Source organism: Solanum pennellii, chromosome 6 (assembly GCF_001406875.1).
Source record: "Solanum pennellii chromosome 6, SPENNV200".
NCBI lineage: Eukaryota > Viridiplantae > Streptophyta > Magnoliopsida > Solanales > Solanaceae > Solanum > Solanum pennellii.
Genome location: NC_028642.1, coordinates 47630744 through 47655232, shown reverse-complemented (window position 1 = coordinate 47655232; position 24489 = coordinate 47630744). Strand labels below are relative to the sequence as shown.

Below are 24489 nucleotides of genomic sequence, written 5' to 3'. Positions count from 1 at the left end.
TAATTTATTTTTAATTTCAAATTAAAAAAATCATTGAAATAAAGTTTTACTTGTTATTGTTAGCGGTGCATGAATGTATTACTAATTGTCTTTGTCTTTTGATATTTTTAAAAATATTTTAGACTATAAAAGTATATTAGAATGTATAATTTTATAGGATTAGTAGTTTTTAATTATCTGAATTTTTATATTGAAAAACATAAAACTAATAAAGTTGACTTTGTGTTTCAGAAAATAATCCAATATTATTAATTATTAATAAATAATAATACTTGGATAAATATAATATAAAAACTAAAAAAAAAAAGGTGAAGAAAAGCTGAAAGGAGTTCCGCCGGAGCCCTTTCTCTCTTTCGCCAACTCTTAAAAACCGTTTGCTGACCCAAAGTGATTCCTCTTTCTCTCTCTAGAAAACGCTACAATAAATATCCATTCTCTCTCTAAAAACCTAGAGAGATACTTGTATGCTTAATTGCTGAAATTGGCCTTGTTACTGTTCCTCAAGAGCTTCTTCAAATTCACCAGGTATGATCTTTATTGTTGATTCTTCCTTTTTCTGTATTTTTTTTTGATTTTATGGCAGTTAGGTATATGTATGTATCTGCATTGGTGTTGGCGCTTTGATTTTAGGGATTTTGATGTTAGCTGCTTAGGGTTTGCTTTTATTGCTGTATCTTCACTCTCGCTTTCGGGATTTTCTGGGGAAAAAACAAGGCTGTGTGTTACTTTTCAGTTTTCCCTGTACATACGCGTTGTTATCTGTGCCGGCATTAAGCTTCTGTTTACTAGAACTAAGCATTTTTTTTGGTTTTCCGGTGTTCTGTAATCAAGCTCAATGTAGTAAGTGATCATCTCAACTTTAATGGGCTTGGTGATCACCCTCTAGTCCGTAGAGGCGGTGAGTAACTCTGCTGCCACGGGTTATGCAGATTGGAGAACACCTAGATTATTTGACTCTGCTAGGTCTTAGTCCCAGCTATGCACAAAAAATAAGTGCAGGACAAAAAAGTTATTAAAATTGAAGCTGTATATATATATATATATATGCTCGTGCAAGATGTTTCAACAGTTTTTTAGGTTCGGTGAATGTTGGAAAGAGAAGCAGATCTGTAAGAATTGGGTTATGCACTGTTTAATTGCTGAGGCTTCCTTTAGCATGTGTATGCACCGGGTTCTCTGTTAATTCAAAATATTTCATTAATGTCCCACCAAGATGATACATTACCAAAGTACGCTGTTAGATCAGAATCCACGAGATTTAATCATTATATGATACAGGAAATATACTTTCTGGACCAGAATAATAATTGGAGAAACTAAAACAATTAGCTTTTCACTAGGGAGTTTTTGTATCCTAAAAGATTCTCTTTTTCTTTCTCCTAATCAGTCGAAAACTAAAAGATGAACAATCTTCCACAACTCTTCTCTTTCTAAATCCAACTGCTTTTCATCAAACTCACCTCATGGAGTAGACTAGAGCCATAATTCTACTGCAAACATGCAATGTAGTAGTAGGTGATTGACTTGCCCTCAAGGGTGAGGCCTAGTGGTGGAATGGAATGGTCACCTACTACCATTTAAGAAAGAAAACAGAATAGCTCACTCTTCCTTCTCATACCTGGTAACTTGATTATATCCTTGACATCATATCTATGTTTTGTAACATCTTTATTGTTTATGGTGGTGGGTTTCTTGTCCATATTATAGCACCCCCCCCCCCCCNCCCCCCCCCCTTAATTTGGTGGGAATTTCTCTCTATTTACAATTCCCATCATTTCTGTGTGTATGATTGCTTCAAGACTTGTTTGATGAAGATTATGAATGCTTTTCTAATTAATATAACTATCATTTGCTCTTACAGATCACTTCAGTGAATTTCTGATGCAAGCATATGTTTGCATGGCAGTTAGTTCTTGACTTGTACTGGTATAAGGAGGAATTACATTGGGGCCTATGCTTTCTTTGTACATTGCTGTAAAACTGTTGTTATGCTTTCCCAGATATCAAGAGCAGACAATGTCTGCGATTTTGGGCAGAGTACATATGCCATGGATCCCAATTGCACAACTGAAAACTTATCTGTCTCTTTGCAATCACCTCAACCCTTTGTGATAAGATCTGCTGATGTGTCTCAGAGAGCGGCCACACTTGATGTTTCAGGGACTGATGTTCTGGAGAATGTTTCTGACTCAATTAGCATAACTGAGTTGTCACAAAAGGAGGATGATAAAGGCAAAGATACTGTAGAAACTGCTAATGCTTCTGAAAGTGAATGCCCTGACAATGCATGCATTGCTCCTCGGAGAAGGAGTGGGCGCAACAGCAAGTTAAGCCAGAGTTTGGCTACAGTACCAGCAAGAAAGGGCAGGAGAATAGCCATTAAAAAAACATCCATAGATTTTAGTTCTTTGCAGATTACTAGAAAGAGGAGAAGCTATTTCAGTAAACAAGCTCGTTCTTCGGCCTGGGGTTTGTTAGAAAATACGGTGCGATATTTAGAACATAATGTCAGGCTTGAGATAGCTTCGGGGAAGCAGAAAAATTTAAGAATAGCAAAAAAAGGGGGTAGCCGAAATGAGAAACATGGTAAGAAGCAGATTGATCGAAAGCCACGGAAATCAAAGGGTAAAAGCTCCATTCCAAGAGGCCCGATTTCCTTGAAGGTGAAATTCGGTTCACGTTGTCTGATGGATGTTCCTGTTATTGATAATGATACTAACAAAAACAGTAATGCTAGAGAAGAATTGAAAGAAATGCCCAAAGTTGCCCGTGAAGTTGATGATAGGATTGGAGAGGAGGTACTAAATGTGCAGTTCCATGGTTGCAATGGAAATTTGGATAATGACCATGTTTCTTTATCAGAAGGATGCCAACCTGGAAAAACCGCAGTTCAAGATCTAGCTGCTAAGACTTTAGTTTGTCATGTTGAGTCACCTTCGCAGGATGGAAGATCGATCAATAACAGGTTCTCGGATCCTGGAACTTCACCTGATTCTGAAGTCATCAACCTAATTCCTGATACTCCAATCGATGTTCCAGAAGAGTTCCATGATTTGACTTTGTCTAAGCCATGTGCTGTTCCTGTGGATGCTTCAATTTTGAGGATGCATGAGAAGAGCTGCAAAAAAGGAAGGAAAAAAGAGAGGCTCCCAGAAATTCCCAATTTTGGGGTGAAAGATTTGCCTACTCCAGAAAGTATGAGCAATACAGAAGTATTTGGGGATCTCATGCACGGAGAAAAACAAAGGAATGGTTTGTTTTGTTCTGATACTTCTGTTTTAACTACTGCTGGAAATGGGACGGGCAACATGTTCAGCACTGTGATATTTTCAGGAGAACTGCTTCGTTGTTCAGGTGTGTCAAGCTTGGGAATGTCGTGTGCTTCCTCAAATCCTAAAAGTGATCCAGAGGGAAATCATTGTGCCAGTGTTGGCACTGAGTCTCCCGAGTCAGGGTTGTCAGAGAAATTGGTATCCTCTCCTGATGAGCAAAATGTGTCTAAAGAGGGGAGACCGAAGGAATCAGGAAAGTGCAGGCCAGAAGTCCCAAATTTGTCAAAAGGAAGAGGTAGTAAAAAGAAGGGGAACAAAGAAAAGGAAGACATCATGCATGACATGAAGCACAAAAGTGACCCTGTTAAATGTTTAGGTGAAGGGATACAGCACTCAGTAACAGGTATTGTCAGATGATTCGGTAATAATAAAATTGAGCTTCTAAAGTTCAATTATGTAAGCTAACCTTGGTACATTGTAGTATTCAGTGACTATATTAACTAATGTTGTAGAGAATGGAATAGCATCTGAGCTTGGACAAGTTGTCTCTGAAAAGAGAAGTTTAGATGGAGGCATTTCGAACATGGACATTCTGCAGAGTGAGATAGGTGAGCGTCTCTTGCCACCAAGAAATGCTTGGGTGCAGTGTGATGATTGCCTCAAATGGAGGCGTATACCTTCCTTGCTTGCTGATCAAATTGAAGAAACAAACTGCAGATGGTATGTGATATATGCTCACATAATCTCTAGATCACAGATGTGCCAATAGTATACTCTTCTGTTTCCAGTTAGTTTTTTTCTTTGGTGGACTATGGCTAGATCACACTTCCCAATTATGTGTCATGTGTGCGCTCACTCACTTATGTTTGTTATGTGTCTATGCATGCGTTATATTTCCCTGCTGTAATTCAAAAACTAGTAAGATCCATTCCCTAGCTTCTGTGGGTCACCATAACAGTCATCCTTCCTTTGTGTGATTAGATGCTATGCTGATTCTCTGTGTTCTAGAACTATGCATGCTTAGATTGAAAAAATCAATTAGATTTTTATTGGTATAGGCACTATATCTCCTATATGTTAGTTTTTGTATTTTCTGTAAATTTGTGGGGTTTACTTAGAGGTCGCTTTTCGGTTAAAGCTGTAGGAGCCTTGTTGTATATCTGCTCTTTTCATTGTAAAAGCACTGTTACAGTGATACTTCTTCATTTCCATTTTTTTTTTGGAGAATGGTAACTTTTCAACTGTATATCCACAGGTATACTACATCAGAATCGTAATCCCCCTCCAAAAGTATTACAACTTACCACTAGAGTGTCTGTTTGTACTCTTCTTTAAACAAATAATCTAAAACATCAAAATATCTTCTGTTTGTGCTAGCACTTCCTATTTACACCAAAAATAATAAAGAGCTAAACAATTAACAGCGTTTTATTCTTACACAAGTTGTAAGGATTCAATCCATTAGCGTAAACAATTACACCATTTTATTCTTGACGAAGGGGCATTGCACTCACTCACTTGTTTAAGCTACTGCCGAGAGAATTTGCCTTATATGTAAAGTTAAGTTTGTAGAGAATATAGATCATTGTAACTGATGGCATACTATATTATTGAAAACAAAATCCTGAGGTGGCATTGCTTATCAAACTGTTTTTGCCCATATAGGCAACTTATTATGTCTCTCTTACTTTCCTTTCTTTTGTTCTTTTACTTATTCTTTTTGATAAGCTAATGTTATTTTATTAATATTGGAAAAATTTCCCTTCTCTTGTTTATTGACTTATAAAAACTTATAATTTGAGTGCATACAAAATTCTTCTGCATTGCTGGCTATTTGCTGTCGGAACGCAGAGGTGATGGTTTCATATTGTTCTGCAGAATTAAGTGGATTTATTAAAACTAAGCATCAGATGACTATTAGCTCCTTTAGTCAGGGTAATAAGCAATTTCTCGGAACGGGGGTGGGGTGGGGAGGTTGATAATCTTGATTTAATAATTGAGGTTTCACTAATGGATGGAAGCACTTGTGATTGCCAAAGCATGATATATTTTGTTTGGTTTCAAGAGTTAATGGCTTGTAGTCTCCTACCAATTTTGAAGGATTTGTAAGGACAATCTGGATAGAGCTTTTGCTGATTGCTCATTTCCCCAAGAGAAGTCAAACTCAGAAATCAATGCCGAGCTGGAAATATCAGATGTCTCTGGTGAGGAAGATGTTTCTCGTGCACACTTGAGTTTGAATGGATCAGGACAGAAGAATCTACTTGGTATCAACTATCTAGCAATTGTACTTATGAAATGGCACTGGTATTGTCTTTGGGCACATGATCTCAGAGTAAACTTGCACTAATCTGATTACTTTCCTTCTTTATGTTTGTTGCAGGGGCTCATCAATCATCTTGGAATCGGATCAAGTCAAACTTGTTTCTGCATCGCCACCGCAAAAATCAACCTATTGATGAGGTAGATGTCTGATCAAGTCTGCATTATTGCCTCATATGCACTGTGGCATTCATTTGAAGAATAAATTGTAGAAGAGCATAAAGGCATATTAGAATTTCAGTGTTTTTAGACAAAGTTTGTCTCTGAATTTAAAAATCATCAGAAAAAGAAAAACTCTTAAAGTTTATTACTAAGTGTCTTGGTTTATCAAAAATTAACGTGTGAGTTGTGACTTATTCTTAGCAGAAGACTATTGCCTTAAAGAAGGAATTTCATCAGAAAGGTTGATTTACAAATAAAATCACATTTTTGGTGTTGTAGGTGACCATTTCGCATATTTGAATCATCTTACTTCCTGGATAGTAATTTATTATTTGATTTTGCGATAAGAAAGTGAGTTTCAGCGGTTATGGTACTGCAATTTAGTTATGGATATTACTGTTGTTAACTTTCTGGACTTAATTTTTTTTCTTTTGGGAGGGATTTAGGCTTGATTTTACCTATTTCTTGAGATATGATCTGGTAGTTAAATGTACCTACGCGTATTACATAACTAGGCCAAACTCATGGGTTTCTGCTATTTAAGTCCTGAGATTTTTTTCCAAGTGAAACTTCCTAAAATTCATAAATTCTGTTATTTCTGGCCTCTAATTGATGCATCTTTTTCCTGTTCCTTTCCTTTTTCTTGGCGGTGACTTTGTGTGGGCATTGGTGTATTATTGGCTACAATGAGACATTCAGGTACATCCGTTTAAAGAAATGCCGTATATGAGTAACTCTTGGTCCTCTAAACAACTAAGTGGTGTGTATACTATGAGTCTTTCTTGTGTAAATCTTGGTAATTTGTTGTCCGCTCTGGTTACGATGTTCTGAGTTGATATTTTCCACCCGGCTATGATACTATGTGGAGTATGGTTTATGTGAAGTAGATTTCTGCGGTAAAATGAAAGGAAATGATTATTTGAGAAGGAAGTACCATGCGGTTCTTCTGGGGTTCATTTAAATGATGTCTTTTAGAAGGGGTTCTTGTCCATTATCATGATAATAGGTCTACATCTTCTCTTCTCATATTTAGAGCAGTTGGATAACTTCTAAAGTAAAGAAATGAACTTACATTAACTAAAGCATTTTGAGATGGGTGAGGAAAATATAGTTTGAACATTCAATTGATAGAAGTTGGGTTGAGAAGATTCTTCAGCAACCTCTAGAGAAGCAATTCATTTGTAGAACTAAATATCAAGTGATATACAATGTTTACAAGACTGACATGATTATTTTTTTTTTGATCTTGTTTTGCATGAAATTAACTTATATGACACACCTCATGCCCTTGGCTGGCTCTATGTTTGAGCTAACATCTCCTAAGGAACATACACCTTCCATTATCCCTACTTATTTCTTTGTGAACTGCTGCTTATTTGAGTATCTGCATGATCATCTTGAACCTACCTTTTTCCAAAATGTATTTGCACGTTCATCTCCAATCAACTTATGATTTCTGATGTGCTTTCAATAATTTCTATTTCATTCTGTTGTCCTTTCCTATTAGATCATGGTCTGCCTTTGCAAGCCACCTTCAGATGGTCGAATGGGCTGTGGAGACGGATGCCTGAACCGGATTCTCAATATAGAGTGTGCTAAAGGGACTTGTCCTTGTGGAGAATTCTGTTCAAATCAACAGGTTCTTTAACTTGCAAAGGGTTACTCTTTTTTTTTTTGTATATTGCTTTATCCTGCAGGTTGTATCATCTCTATCATATACTGCTTGCAGTTTCAGAAACGCAACTATGCTAAACTGAAGTGCTTTAAATATGGAAAGAAGGGTTATGGCCTACAGCTTCTCGAAAATGTATCTGAAGGGCAGTTTCTTATTGAATATGTTGGAGAGGTGAGATATCTTCTCTACAGAATTTTGGAGACAGTTATGGGAATTACTGGAATTGGACACAGTAGTGCAATATTTGGAAATCACACGTCGTTTTTTTATGTTAACCCTAATGATACCAAAACTTTACTATGTTTATCTCAACCCCCCTCCCCTGGGTGGGTACCCCTTCCCAAGAAAAGAGATTGTGAAAGTTAAGAGATGACCATGCTATTAGTAACTAATTTTTTTTTTTTGGGGAAAATCACCAATTTGTGGTGGTAAACCCATCAGCTTCGAAATGACATCATAACCTGTTTTCATGGAAAACAAATCAACACCCTTATTTCTTTTGCAGAAAACAGAACCCCTTTGCCTCCTTTTACACGTATTCATTTCCTTCAACTTAGTTCAGAACTCTAGTCTTGGACTTTCTAGTATCATAAATCACCCCAAATTTCAATTCTTTTGTGTTCAAGTATGGCCTTGGAACTTCCTTTTTCTTCCTTTAGAGTTCTCTTTATCACAATGTGCTTGCTAATGTCTGTTGATTGTCATATTAGGCTCCTGGATGATGGATCTTGCTTTATCTAATCACGATGATTTCCCTAACGATTTCCCCTCAGTGCCCCTCCTTATGGAGCTACCTTTCATCATTTAGAGCTACTTTTTTTTTTGGGGGGGGGGGAAGGTAACTTGTATTATAAACAAAGGAATACTCGGGACGTATTACAGTAATACTTACAATCAGAAATACAAAAGTGTTGCTGTTTTGAACTCATAAAGTATTCTAAGGTACTAGGGATATCCTCATCTTCACGAGGATATTCATGTTTACACCACAAATAGAAAAGAGCTAAACAATTCAGCTTCATCTTCTCCATAGAGCAGCCCTTGTTCTCTGAACATCTCTGATTCCTTTCCAGCCAAATAGTCCATCAAATGCAGGCTGGGACAATCTTCCATCTCTCCCTGTGCCATGACTGATTTCCATCCTGCTTCCAACATGCGAAAGAATCCTTCATGTTTCCTGGCATAGACCAACTTATGCCCCTTATTGATGAAAATCTCCCAAGCTCTCTTTTTTGTGTCAATAACAGCTGTGAAGGAATATCTGGGCCCAAAGATGTATTGACATAGCTTTCTCTTTTTTTGTGTCAATACATCTTTGGGCCCAGACATATTCCTTCATAGCTGTCATGATTAATGTCATGATAGTTCTTTAAAAAGGGATACTTAACCATATGTACCTTCGCTCGACCTTAATTGCGGTGCTAGCTGAAATATACAAGACCTGTACACTGATTATGTACATTATATGTATAATGTATATTTTTACTTAAATTTGCATATGGGAGATATTTTATAAACTGGATAACGGATCACCTAATGGCACTGGACTGTAATTATTCCATTCTTTAATCCTACTCCTGTGCTGCTCCTAAATTGTTTTAGCTTTTTGAGAGCTAAGAATCATCTTCCGATTTCCCCAATCTTTTTGCACACCCTTCCTTCCCTATATTCGTCTTTGCATTATTTTTTTCGTTTTGCTGTCTTTCCAGTTATAAGGGCACCCTTAAGTGATGCTGCCTTCATCCCTTCAGATATTATGGCTTTTTATGGATTCTGTTTTTGAACCTTATCAAACTCTTGTACACTATTGTTTTCGGAAAGAGAGAGGAAAACTAACCTAGGCGCTTTCCTACTCAAATTATTAATTTGTTTACTTTATAATTTTTAGGTTTATTCTATTTGATTCAATATTCAAACAGTGTTGCATATTCTAACTGGAGAGTTCTCTGATTTTCCCAGCATTGAACTCCAATAATATATGATTCAAGGAGTGTTTTAGAGGCTGAGTCTTCAACTGTTTCTGGCTATTTTCCTATCTGTCTAACTCACCCATGATCTATCTTAAGGCTGGTTGGGACATATTTCACATCTTGTTTAGGCCATCTTCTACAATTAATAAAGTTCCTCATAGCTTCTTCTTCTGATTGCACAATCCATATTTGGATTTGATGTTTTCCTCTTTCACTAATAGTGCAAATGACTGAAGATCTGCTTGCCAATGGGCATCTCTATCGGTGGCCGGCAGACCTCTGATTGTTTGGCCTTCCTGCTTTTGTGTACAATTAGTTTTTATATCAATCCCAAATACTTATTTTTCATTTGGCAGTTGCTACTACTCTGTTCTCCACTTCTCCTCATCAATCCTGGTGGTAGATTAGCTCATTCAGAAATTTATTTTTTTGTGACATGGTAAGTCTCACTTCCTAAGAGCCCCACCCAGGAGATCCCCACTTATCTCCTTGGTACTTGAACTTCCAATATCATGGTCAGAGGTGAAGGGGCATTTCCAAGATATGTCATTCAGAAATCATCTAAACCATTAGTTCCTCCCGAATCTCTGCCACGACCTTTATTGATACTCTGGTACTTCTAGGTTGTCTATTCTTTCCCTGAAGAAGGAATATCTCCTTCCATTTTTCGCTTTCATATAAATTCCATCTCTTCTCCTATTTTCATCAGCGCCCAGGGCTTGCTCCAACTGTGAATTCTTTTCAATTCCTTGGGTGTAAGTTTGATCCAAATTCACATCATCTTACCATTGATGTCATTGATGCTTGTTTTATTTTCATCAAAAGATTGTCTAGAATTTCTTATTTGATTTCTAGAGGTTTCCTCTTCATATGTATGATATGTATTCATGCATGATTTGCTTTGTGTTACCGAAATATTATTGACTTATAGCTTTAAATTTTACAAATTCCTAGGTGCTTGATATGCATGTTTACGAGGCTCGGCAAAAGGAGTATGCGTTGAAGTGTCATAAGCATTTTTATTTCATGACACTTAACGGCAGCGAGGTATAACAGTTCACCTTGATATCTCTAATTAACAGATATTAATGTTGTTAAGTGTCAAATATAGCTTGATTTGTAATGTAAAGGATATAGATATTTTGGTATATGTATCTATTGATGGATTTATAGTGTGAAGGAAATAAACTTTGGCATGTATATCTATTTTGAACCGTTTTCATTCTACGGTCAATATGTTTAAATTTGTAATGACTTGCTGTATATAATAGACTCAGTAATTTTCTGTTTTCTTTCACCTTATGCCTCTTGTTTCAGGTAATTGATGCATGTGCTAAGGGGAATTTGGGCCGTTTCATCAATCATAGCTGTGATCCTAATTGTCGTACCGAAAAGGTGAATATGCTTGGCAACTGCAGTCTGCATTTAATTCTGTAAAAGCAGATGAGAATGAATTGCTTGATTATTCCCTCAAGCATGTTTGGTTTATATAGTGTGTACAAGTAATCCAAAAAAAAGAAAGTATTCAAGTAATACTAAAAGGAAAGGAAAGAAATTACTGGTAATCCTATTCCAATATACACAAGTACAAAGGTTTTAAACATTTCCTATATATGCAAGGAATGAGTTCTTGGCATATAAAGTTTTCTAATTATTAACAGTCCCCCCCAAGTTGGAGCGTACATATTGTTAGCTCCTAACTTGCTACAAATATAGTCAATTCTGAAGCCACCAAGTAATTTTGTAAGAAGATTTTCTTGCTATTTAGCTTCCGACTTGGTTTGTCTTGTAGTTCAGGGGTGATCTTCAATGGTTCTAGAGTCTGTAGCAAGTTTGTTACTTTCTTAATTTCCCAGTCATTTAGAGATCTCTTAAAATTCAGATTCCATCCTTGTTCCTCCAAAATCTGATTAAATGTTGTTTGTTGTTTTAAGCTGATAAGAGTAAAGTTTAGTGAAAAGGTTCTTCAAAGAGCTTTGACCTGTCCAAATATCATCCCGAAAATCAGTTTTCAAGACATCCCCAATCTTGATGCAGATGCTACTGTTGAAACCTGGCCAATAATTCCTGATTGTTTTCCATAAACTGGTACCGTTGGTGGATCTGACTACTTCTATTGTCCATTGGTTTGACGTACCACACTTATGGGTGATGAACTTTCTCCAGATTATGTGGTCTTCTAAGTTGAATCTCCATAGCCATTTTTGTGTGCATGTTTCAATAGACAATCACTGGAGCATGTTTCAATTGTTTACATGGAAGTATTGAGTGCATGTTTCAATAGTATTAATGTTTTGACTCAACTTCCTTTCATTTTCTGAACAGTGGATTGTGAATGGAGAGGTCTGCATAGGACTCTTTGCTATTAGGGACATAAAGAAGGTAACGTCTGTTTTTTTATGTAGTCCAACTTACTTGGTTTTGACCATTCACAGGATCCTAAATGACCTGCATACAACAAAAAGAAAATGTGTCCTCTAGTAGCCCTTACTCTGTTCTAGTTTTATGTTTTTCCAACAAGTATACAAGTAGTTCAGAGCTCTTTAACATCTAATAAGCTGCAAACATCAGCATAACAGATTGAAAAAACTTGTAACGGGTGTTTTTGTTGCAATAATCAAGCCCTAAATTTATGATAAGTACTGGCACGCCCCAAATTCAGGGTCACGTGACCGGCACTCGACTACCCTGCTGAACAAGACAACCTCTCATAATTGAGTAGACTCAGTAAATAAATATGGATCAGGATGTTCCCATTCCGTCACATAACATGCAAAAGGACTCTGGGAAGTCCACACCATCATTCAACGTTTATTAGAAAAGCTTAAAAACAACTTTCACATAAGACCATGACATCAACATGAGAATAGAAGTCCTCAACTTCGGGGATGTCAACGTATATATAAAGTACCCGAAAGAACTAGTCCAGTCATGAGCCACTAGAGTAGTCAAAGGAATCCATCAGTTTCATTGGACGTATTCAGTGCAAAAGAATGAGAATGTACATTGGACACTAGCCTCTTGCATATCCAACCAAGAGTTCCCCTGCTAAGAACCATTCTCCTATATGGTGCCTAGCACTTTCAACCGAATTATTCTTAACTTCAGCTTTTGATCTTGGCTCCGTGATGTCGTCAGATCCCCCGAGATCTGAAATGTACTCTCTTGTAACATCTAAAAAGAGAAGCGCAGAGAGATAAAATGAAGGGATAATGGAGGAGAAAGGAGAGGTAGAGAAGAAAGAAGATGGTATTCCGGTGGAAGAAGTCCACTGGAGGGATGTAATTGTAAGTCCAGAAGTCTGGTTGTACTTCTACACTCCAATTCTTTTATCTTAAACATCACTACTACATTGATTGACATGATTAGTCGAACTCTTATGATTAGCTCTCAGCTATGTTGAATCAGAATACAATAGTCATGAATGCTGAACTCTCGGATAGTATGTCCAGTGTTGCAAAAGCAAAATATACGACTTGTATATTAGAGTTAAAACACCTTGACTTCTCTTTCATGCTAATCTTGGATGCAACAGTTACCTTCAAAGGGTTTCTCCTTTACAGGAGAGTTAGTGATCTGGCCAGTAAGGACACCATTGTCATTTTCTGCTTTCAGCCTGCTTCTCTGAACTTCTGTTGTTTCTGGTAGGGGGAGTGTAGGGGACAAAGCTGTCTAATTTGGTGTTGAGAAAATTTTGATTGGACTCATGCAGGAAACAAAGGGTATCCTGTTATGTGGAAAAATACTTGACAAACTTCATAAATTAAACCTAGTGTCTTCTTTCTAGACGAGGGGTATTTGTTAACAACATAACCATCTGTGAGAGAAATATTTATTGTATTGCGTTTTGGTTTCCTTCTCCTGTTTTTTTTTTTTTTGGGGGTGGAGCTGTTGTAGAAGAACAAGCTTGTTGAGGGAATGAAGGTGTCTTCATCAGTAGAGGAATTTAAGACATGGTTATTCCACAGATTATCTGGACTTCTTTGCTTCTTCAGTTGTTTCCTATGTAGGCATGGTTACTATAGTCTATACTTGTTTGAATCCTCTCTTGGAATAATTTCCGTCTTAATACTAGCTATATGTGCTTTTGGTTTGTTTCTAGTATGTTTCCAACTGTTATATGCTTTGGATCCTATTATCAGGGTGAAGAGGTGACATTTGACTACAATTTTGTCCGAGTCTTTGGGGCTGCAGTAAAAAAGTGTGTTTGTGGTTCACCTAATTGTCGGGGTTATATAGGTGGTGACCCGCTGGATGCGGAAGTGATTGTTCAGGAGGATTCGGATGATGAGTATCCTGAGCCTGTCTTGCTGCCCAAGTATGCAAAAATGGATCATAAAGAAGACAACATTACATGTGCTACAAGTTCTATTAAGTGTACTAAAATTAAAATCCAACGGAAACGGCCTAAGAAGAAAAACACACTGGATGGATTAATTGCTGAAAATCAGGAGACTTCCTGTCAAACAGATATCAACAGTTTTGTGGGTCAAGAAAAAGTTAATTTGGGCAACTCTATTGCTGTTGTTAGCTTGAATGTTAGAGAGGAAAGCGAGAACTTCCCTGGTGTATCTCCTGCATCAGCTTTAAAGGCAGAAACATGTGCGACATTTAAAGCCTCAGAGTGTCTGTCTCATTCTTCTACTGAACCTGTTGAGACTTCCTTGTCATTGAAAGATACATGTGAAACTGTATCTGGAGTGAGAAAAGGGTTCACGGTAGCTGGAGATTTTGCGAAGTACTCTATCTCTTCCGCACAGGCATTGGATATAACTTCTCCTGATGCAGTGGTTAGCAAGTCTTTAAAGAAGTCAAAATCCAGCAATGGGAAAGAGACACCCGAATCATGTCTGTTTGTGAAAACTTTGCGTGAATCTTCTTTAGTGAAGAAGGGGAAACAGAGGAATTACGCTGTGAATTCCAGATCATCGCCTGATGTGGACAGTAAATTGCAAGTTCCACAACCTAAATTGAAGAAACCTCCAGATGGCTCCTTACATGGTCATTTTGAAGCAGGTATATCATTGTTTTTGATTTTGTTTTGGAATCCGCAAGTTGTGGAGTATTGTTACATTAACTCTTCTTACCTGAATTTGCAGTTGAAGAGAAACTTAATGAGTTGTTGGATCATGATGGTGGAATAAGCAAACGCAAGGTGAGTTTTTAAAAGCTAGATGATGTAATCTATACTACTTTTTCTTGCTGAGTGATTTGTGATTAATCATTGTGGTTTCTTATGTGAATGGTCCTTCTTCTGCTTGTGCTGCACTTTGGTGCAGACTCTTTGGTGTAATTCATCGAGGGGAATAGGCCAAAAAGTTGTTGAAAGGGAGGGGTGGAAGGTGCTCATATAGTGGGTGGTGATGAGGGATCATCATTCATCATTGTTGGCCACGTAGTGTTATCTCGACTTAGTAGCCTCTCCATTTAGATTTTCATGGTCCTATTTTGATCTTCTCAGGCATTTCCAGTTTCTTAACCAAGCCTTTACTTAGTAACCTCTTCATCTAGATTTTCATGGTCCTTCTATAGTATTCTGAAAGCATTCCTGTTTTTGAACTTCTGCCATATGTGTAAATGCATGCATGCCTAATCCACAGTAATCTACATTTTTCTTTCTCTTATTACATTTCTCTTTCTTGGAGCAGGATGCGTCCAGGTGCTACCTGAAGCTCCTCCTTTTAACTGCTGCTTCAGGGGATGGCTGTAATGGTGAAGCTATCCAGAGGTAACACATGGCTTGACTTTTTAACTCTTTGTAGTACTTAGAGTTGCATTCTTAGCTGGTGCTACTTCTTATTTACATAATTGTTAATTTATGCATTTATTTGTTTGCAGCAACAGGGACCTTTCTATGATACTTGATGCAATCTTGAAAACTAAGTCACGCACAGTTTTGATGGATATTATAAACAAAAATGGTAATAAATGGTGCTTACTATGCATTGGCTTTTTCTATTTTCAAATATACTGATTGTTGAATCTATTCTTGTTTTTGCTTGTTAGGTTTACAGATGTTACACAACATAATGAAGCGATACAGGAGGGAGTTCAATAAGATTCCAATTCTTAGAAAGTTGCTGAAGGTAATGTAGTATTCTGTAACCTATACTTCTGCTCTGCTGATTTGAGTAGTTAGCTTGGAAGTATGAGAATTTGAAAGGCTATACGGATATATGAGCTTTAGCACCAGTTCATGGTCTGAATGTGCTTGAGCTAGAAGTTATGTTACTGACAAATTATTTATTTCCGTCGCAGCTTCTTAAGATGTCACTCTTAACACATGTGCAGATAAACATAAATCAAATAGCTAGCAGCTTATGGAAGTTCTCAACTATTTAACAAAGCAATGCAATGATCACTGTAGTTCAGTATGCTAACAAAATAAAAAATAAAAAGGCATTTAGTCACTGAACGGGTAGGATAATATAATGTAATTTACAAATAAACATGGAATACCATATATATATATATATATATATATATATACACACTTCCTGTGTTCTGCCCATTCTAACATCAGAAACGATATATTTAAATCATTGAATAGTTAGATAGATAAAAACAATGTGAAGTGGTTACCATCACTAGTAAGAAGAGCATAAACCCAATGTCACATATCTAATTCAATTACTCCCTCCGTCCCAATTTAAGTGTTTTAGTTTTATTGGGCACAAAGTTTAAGAAATAAAGGGAGACTTTGAATCTTATGGTCTTCAATTAAAGATGTGTGTAGTCCTTTAAATCTTGTGGTCTCAAAACTTTCCATGTATAGAATTGGAGAACTTACTAAATATAGAAAGAGGCAGTCTTGCTGGGACAGACTAAATTGGGAAGACACTTAAATTGGGATGGAGAGAGTAGTAATCTTCTCTTCGTCCTTTCTGGCTTTGGAGATTCAATTTTTTCACCAAGTCTCGTTAGAATTAAAGAGGTAACAGTTTTCCTATCAAGATCTCTTCTTTAACTAACACAAGCATATTAACAAAATCAGCAATATGGCTGGTGGCCTGAATGCGTAAGAAGATTGTCTTTCTTGTCATTACGATGGTGTAGCATGAAACTTGAGTGAGAAATACGTCAATATGTAATCGGGCAATGTCTTAGTGGCTTCTTATGTCACAGAGGGTTCTCTTGATTTGCATAGCAGATCTGTTATTTGTCATTTCTATCATACCAAGCTTTGGGTTTCACAATATGTCAACTTACTTTAACAGGTCTTAGAGCATCTAGCTGTAAGAGACATCCTTTCTCCTGAGCACATTAACGGAGGCACATCTAGAGCTGGAGTTCAGAGGTTAGCAGATGTTACTTATATAAAATATTTCTAACTTCTTTTCTGATTGTTTGTGTGGAATTCATGCCTGCATATGATATTTGGGTAGAGTTTCCTTTTTTTTTCCTGCAGTGATAATGATCTAAAAAGCAACTCAAATGTCAAACCCAAATATGAATTACGGTGTACCCTTAAAATGCGAGTGCTGAACTAGAAACTACAGAAGTGCAACTGTTTACATTAAAGAAAAATGGTAGCAGAAACAAAGGTTTCACAACTACCATATTTATATGCCACTATATTGGAAGTTCCAAATTGTTGGAGTTGAATCTTGATTTTGTTTAAATTTCTAAATCAGGGAAGAGCTACTAGAATATCATCTCGTCTCCATGTATGAGGAGTATGTTATATGATTAGTATGTTACATATGTTTTATTCGCGATGAACTTTTATGATGTTCATGACTACTAGTCCTCTGTCCCATTTTATGTGACACATTCCTTTATTATGTTTGGACAAGGATGACGCCTTTCCAGTGTTGTGAAAGGCGATCGCCTCGTCGCCAATGGCAAGAGGCAAGGCGAGGCGACCCTTCATCGCGTTTTAGCTTTGTGGTGAGGCGATCTTCAAAAGGCGACACTATGATGACAAAAGGCTAGAGGCAAGGGGCGAGAAAGGCTAGAAAGGTGTCGCCTTTTGTATTTTCTTAAAAAAAAAGGCGACCAATCTAGGGTTTTAAAAGTTAAAAGGTAATTTTAGGATTTTTGACTAGACTCCTCCGGCAACTAGCCAGGCTTTTCCGGTGACTCCAACGTCTAACCAATACATATTTCTTCTTTTTTGGAGAAAGTTAACATAATACATATTTCTTCTTTTCTTCTTCAGACTTGAGTCACTTCTACCTTTGTTTTGACTTTTGTTCTTTTCTTTCTCATTCAAGTTCTAGACTTTTAGTATGTACTATCTATTTTTACTTTTTGAATTGAAAAAATTGCTAATATGTTATTGTTTGATTATTTACATATGCAATTAAATATTTTAATTTTTTGGTATTAAAGGGTGCCGCACTTCAAAAAGGCGAGAACCTCGCCGTTCGCCTCGCCTCATGGCGAGGCAGACCCTTATCGCCTTTTATCGCCTTTCGACGTCCAAAACATGACGCCTTTCTACATATAGCAACAATATAGTTATGAATTTGCTAGTTTTACCTCGATGACATGATTTTCTAGCCACATAAATGTCTATAGCATGTTTTATACCTGACAAAATTCCAAAAGTCTTTCTTTCTTTCTAAAACTCTTAGGCACATCAAACATCTCATACTTTGTGACATTTAGAAGACTCTGTCGGAAGGTTCAGAGAGCCTTTGCAGTTTATTGTGTCTTTCCATCCTTCTTGGTATTTAAATATGGTATATCTTTGAAGATCTTCTGTTGTCCTTTTTCTTGCGTGTCTTCTGGAGACTCCTGCTGTATCAGTTGGTGCAATGTCTTTCGTTAATAATATTATTCTCCTATTTTCTGATAAAAGATGAACTTTTATAATCCCCTTGATCTTCTTCTTGAAGTTCTTTTTTTTTTTTTTAATCAGTTAACATATCTATTGTAAACAAGGAACTACACCAAAGTGTACTAAAGTAGTAATTACAGTATTACAGTAGTAGTAAAAAGAGCAAATCCTACCACATAGATCCCTCATGAAGTGTCTAAAACATTAATTATGTCCGCTGCCTCTTGAGGGTACTCATGGATACACCAAAAATAGAAAAGCACTAAACAATACATTTCAACTTCTGGAAAGAGATGCTCTTGTCTTCAAAACACCTTTGGTTCCTCTCCCTCCAAATTGTCCACCAAATTAGTATATGTTGATATCAAATATGCCAATTCTTGTTGAAGTTCTAGAGAACTAAGCTGTTTGTTTCTTAGAACTGCAGGCAATAATGTGCCTATTAATGCTGACGAGTTTGGTTATTTCTATATTTTATGCGTCACATGCCATATCTTCACCTTTTTTTGCTTATCATCTGTTCAATTCCCTTTCTTGTCTGATTGTAGTCCTGAACTATACCATACGAGTACCTCCTCTTTGGCAGCATAGCTTTTAAATGAGTGGGTATACACAATCATGACACCAAATAGCTGAGATCCTCAATTCGGTTTCATTGCCATCTAAAAAGAATATTTTCACATTTTGTAAGATTTTCTACTTTTTAGAGTACATTTGGTATACGGGCTAGTTAGTGCTCTTGTTAAGTGATATTCTTCATCTAAAAAACACTCACATATTTTGCCCAAGAGTTTTCCGTCCCCCACACTTTAGGGGTGTGCTTTAGACCTAAAATAAATAAATAATAAATAAATAAATAAATAAATAAATATATAAGACTATAAAAGTGTTCGCTCTTTAGATGTTTAAGCTTTTAGATACAACATTCACATAGTTAAATATTATTAAGAGAATTTGAACATCCAACCCAAAATCTAAATTTTATGTGTAGTAGTCCATGGCTTGCTACCTATTTCAATGCAGTTATACTTGTGATACATACTGCGTCTCCAACATGCTCGAGCACTTGTAACTTGATTTTTAAACTCGTCACATGTGATTTGATCTTACGGTTAACACAGGAACTTCAGCATGAGGTTACAGGTGTAAGAACAAGCCTACCAAATGTTAGCTTTGATACCAAGTTAGAAGAATATGAGAATTTAACCCAAAATTACAAAACAGTTGATGGAGTAGCTCAATATCCATATTAATCCTCTTAAAATGCTGTTATATACCAATGTGGGACATTATACAAATAAAAAATAAATAAAAGAGGAAATGTTGATGAACGTAGACCGTAACTAGTACTACACCTTGATTTCATCCTCTTTGGGATTCTCTATGAATTTTTGCTATGTACATTGTTGCTTTAACCAATTTAATTCCTACATTCAATTACTGTTAAATTAGTTCTTAGGCCTAAATCACACCCCAAAAGCTAGCTCAAAGGGAGGAGGATTGCCCAAGCCTTATAAGGAGCCCACCCATCTCATTAACTACCAATGTGGACTTTTGTTATTCTTTAACACCCCACCGCACGCCCAGTGCTTAGCATCTGGTGCTTGGACAATTTTGATTTTGGGGGCCCTAACATCAGGTGAGACGGACCCTGCTCTGATACCATGTTAAGTTCGGTCTTAGGCCTAACTCACCACCCAAAAGCTAGCTCAAAGGAGGAGGATTGCCAAGCCTTATAAGGAGTTCACCCATCTTATGGACTTTCGTCATTCTTTAACACTTCAGATCTTGATGTTCTTTACAGTTTTTACTGACACATTTCTAAATGGACTAGAAAGATTCTTAGCAAATACTGAACCTAATGTAAATGTATTCGTCATAACTGAACCTGAATCTCAACTAGTTGGTACGTGCTTATGTAAATCTTTTACTTTTTTTCATGTTCTTTACACAAGATTGCATGGATTCCCATATCTCAAAAGAAGATTGCGTTGATTCTGAGATATTGCTGGTCTTTTAGAAATACTTTCCATGTGATTTTTTAGGCCTATCTTTCCCCTTGTAATACTCCCACTCACCATTCACATTTGAAGTTGGGTGTATTAGGAGGCCTATGTAGGACTAGAATCATGATGACATCATCTTAGTCAACCTTCTCTAATTTAATCATGTAAGTGCCTTGATTGCATCTTCTGTTGTTTGCGATCTTTTTTCACCTTATGAAACCCCGCATATTCACCTACATTCACACATATCTGCAGCATGCATCTTGTGGATATGTTGGGTCTTAAGAGACCTAGCACTCCCTCCTGTATCACCATTCACATTTGAAGTTGGGTGTATTTGGAGGTCTATGTAGGACTAGAATCATGATGGCATCATCTTAGTCAACTTTCTCTAATTTAATCATAGAAGTGCCTTGATTGCATCTTCTGTTGTTTGCGATTTTTTAAAAAAAAATCTTTTTTCACCTTATGAAACCGCACATTCACCTACATTCACACATGTCTGCAACATGCATCTTGTGGATATGTTGGGTCTCAGAGACTTAACACTCCCTCCTGTATAACATCGTTTTCCTTAAATGTTGTTCTATAAAACTTGCCGTTTTCTTTGCTGAATATCCCCTATGATTGCGTATGTTCTTGTGGCTCTCCTCCATTTTCCCCTCTGATTCGACCTGTTGGATATTCATCTCTCATTTAATCTTCGTTCTTATTCTGTTGGACAAACTTTCAATGAATAATTTGGTTTATTTTCACGTTTTAAAATATTTTATTTCTGGAGTGCTCCCTATTATTGCCTTTGGTTGACATCCTTGTTAATTTTGACACTAACATAATATCGTCTATGAATAGCATACACAAATTAAGTTTGACACTAACACATTATTGTCTATGAATAACATACACCATGTGATCTTGTCCTGTATACAATTTGTTAGTTCCATGATTAGATAAAGAGCAAATTCTAACGACAGTTGTGGGATCTCGTCCTGCAGATTCCTAGTGTATCCCACGGCTGTGGGATTTCTCTATATTTCCTACCATCTATTTCACACTTGTCTGTCAACCTAACGACCCCATTTTTTTTAGTTCTAGACAATATCAAACTTTATAATTTTTACACTTTCCTACACCATATCCATTTTTGTATCTACCTTTTCTGCATGCATTCTTAGTTCATATCTTGCCCTTGAACAATATACTACACGCATGGTTGCTGACACTGATGACAGCTGTGCCACATGCTTTCTGACCATTATGGCAATAACATCTCTCCAAATGCTGACTACTCTAGATTGTGTCTTTTATCTTCCATCTTATGTGGTGCCTATCAAATATTCCCACATTTGCTTGTTATAATTCTCTAAAATTCACTTTTGTCTATGCCTTTTAAAGTGATATCCAGATTTGAAATTACTTCTGAAAGAGTTGTTTTTCCTCTTTGCAGCCTTAGGAGCTCAATTTTGGGATTGACAGAGCATGAAGACAAACAGGTACTGCTTTCTGATTTACTAAGCAGGTCTTTTGTTTCCATCAAGTAGTTCTAGAACCACGTTCCTTTCCTTTTATTTTTCCAGCATAATATCTGCATTGAATTGATACTTGGATATCAGTTGAGAACTTGAGATATCGTATTGGTATGAAATTGAACTTTTCCTTAGTTATCTTGCGATTCTGTTTGTGCTTGTTGCTTGAGGTTTTTGTGCATGTATGAGGAAGACTGGTCTGTTTTAAGTCTCAAGTCTCAACTAATTCATAACCATACTTTCCTTCTCAAAAAAAAGTTCATAACCATACTTTGCCAAAGATCTAATATATCAAAAATGAAGTGAAACGTAAATGAAAAGTAGAACAAATGTCCCACTTGCAAGTAACTAATGGACAAGGCCTAAACAAGTACCAAAACAATGGTTACAGAATACAGATGCAAAATTCTGGTGAAGCATTCATAAGCTTGGGCTCACCTTTGTTGCTATGAGGGAAGTAATCGATCTCTGATGTCTTAGACTGGTACAAGATTATTTCCTGTTATCTTTGACCTTGTTCCTTTGTATAAATGATTAAGGCTACTGATTATCCAATTCAAATCAACTATATTTAAAGATGATGGTGAGTAAGAGACCAGCATCTCAATTATCCTTGCAAGATAGGAAGGAAAGATGAAGCTTTGATTAGACGAAGATGGAACATCCTGTTAAGGGATGTCCTATTTATGCTGATCTTAGCGATTGGGCTAGGAATTAGCATACACTGATAAATGTTGTGTGCACGATACTCTGTTACTGCCTGATCTTGAATCTCTGTGTATGCCATTGACTCTCTTAATTTTACAAAGCAGGTTGTTCTCATGCTTGTTATGTTTTTGCTGTTGATCTATGTTTCGAGTTATATCCATAATAATTATAGGGATATTTTTTTTCAGTTAATTACTTTTGTTTCAAAATTTTCTTATTCAGAGTGATTAGGTGACAAATTATATGTGATTTACTGTATGTCAGGTTCATCAAATTGCAAGGAACTTTAGAGATAGGATACTCAGACCTCTCAGGAAAAGAATTTGTATTGATAGAGATGATTGCCGTATCAACACACATTCTGGTTCACAGTACAATAGGTGTTTAGCATCACAAAATCAATGGTGCGATTGGGGTTGTAAAACTTCAGAAGGAGCTGATTATACCTGCCATTCAACAGTTGCATCTGTTCAAGCAGATGGTGGTGTGCTTGATGGCTCCTCTGCTTCATGTTCTGATATTGGGGAAGCGTGTATGGCAAAGAAACGTAAGCGTAAAAGTCGATGGGATCAAGAGGCTGAAGCAAAGTCAGATCCAAGAAATGAGAGTGATGTAGCTGAGGACCAGAAGCAGGTCCTAGATGATGATGTTCCTCCTGGTTATGAATTTCCTCCTGGATTTTCAGTCCCCATTAAGGCTTGTAGAGTTTTATCTGATGATTCTTCAACAGCTATTTACAGTACCGAAGAAGGTAATTGCGGAGAACATCCACAGCCAGTTGTTATGGGGCACTTGCAGCAGCGGTTCGTTTCAAGGTTGCCCGTGTCTTATGGAATTCCATTTTCCGAGGTGCAGCAATTTGGCTGTCATCAAAAGGGAAGATTTGATGCCTGGACTGTTGCCCCAGGAATACCTTTCCATCCCTTTCCTCCTTTACCTCCATATCCCTGTGATAGAAGAGGTTTTGTGCCTACTGCTAGTGAGCTGCCTCAAAATGCTGGAGAAGATTGGGGTACTTGTTCACCTAGTCACTTGGCTCAAAATCCTCCAAGCGTATCTGGAGCAGACCAACCTCAGGATGGCAATGGAAACCAACTTGGTTGTGAAAGAGCCAGTGAGTCTCATAACTTGGGAAGGAAAAACTTTAGGAAGCAAAAGTTTAATAATTCCAAGTTAGTACCTCCCTGGCTTCGGATAAGAAGTGGCTGGGAATACACAGGAAATAGCATGTGCATTGCAGGAGCAAGCAGGGAAAATGAGTTTAGGAGTACACATAATAACAACCTTGGAATGCAGAATTTGGGTCATGCTCTACGACCTAATACTTTCCATAGGTATTAGACATACCTTATATGGTTATATCAGCAATTGTACTTTCGCACTTGCAATCCTTTTTAGTTTTGTAAATTTGATTCTTTCACAATTTTTAGGTTTAGGACCAAAGTTACTCTAATTTATTTGATGTCATAGCATGCCTCAAAAGAGGTAAACGACTCAATTCTTTCGGTCATTAATTGAACATTAAAAAACTTGCTGGCCTCTGGATGGTGTCTATTATGTGCATGTTGTCCACTTGCTTATGACGTGGTTGTTACTTACTTATGCATTGACATAAATTAATTCTTCAATGGGCATTTGGATTATGTCAATCTGCATATATCACATCTGTTCTGCTAAAGTTGAAGCATGGGGTTTTCACTTTTCAGAATTGTTATAACTAAGTCTTTGCCTAATAATGTGCTAATTAGTTGGTACTCATCGAGATCATCCTTACTCCGTCTTAGAAGTTGCTCAACATTCTTCATCAGTATGATTTGCGATGACAGTCACTTGCTAAATTTGGAGATTCTACCATTCGAGCAATTATTAGCATAGTAAGTAACCAAGGCTGAGGCTGAGGTGAAATATGACTCATGTTATGTCATGTGATAACAATTCTGCAAAACTGGAAGAAAAATGTATCCGTGTGTAATCAATATCCTTCTCCTACAAATTAAGGCCTAATCGGTTTGCACCGAAGGTTTAAATCTTAATCATCCAGATTCAGTTCATTAAGTTCGTTT

The 24489-nt window shown here is 36.9% G+C and overlaps 1 protein-coding gene across 1 annotated transcript; it reads left to right on the top strand.

The window, feature by feature from the left end:
• Positions 1-320: 320 nt before the first annotated feature.
• On the top strand, positions 321-23965 carry LOC107023285 (histone-lysine N-methyltransferase ASHH2-like). The gene is made up of 18 exons (XM_015223927.2): positions 321-525; positions 1862-3675; positions 3785-3992; positions 5373-5539; positions 5656-5735; positions 7264-7395; positions 7486-7602; positions 10356-10448; positions 10719-10796; positions 11727-11783; positions 13544-14417; positions 14501-14556; positions 15050-15129; positions 15240-15322; positions 15408-15487; positions 16619-16698; positions 21640-21685; positions 22691-23965. Exons 2-18 carry the CDS (start codon positions 1989-1991, stop codon positions 23765-23767), a joined length of 4995 nt encoding a protein of 1664 aa, XP_015079413.1. The 5' UTR covers positions 321-525; positions 1862-1988; the 3' UTR covers positions 23768-23965.
• Positions 23966-24489: the final 524 nt, after the last annotated feature.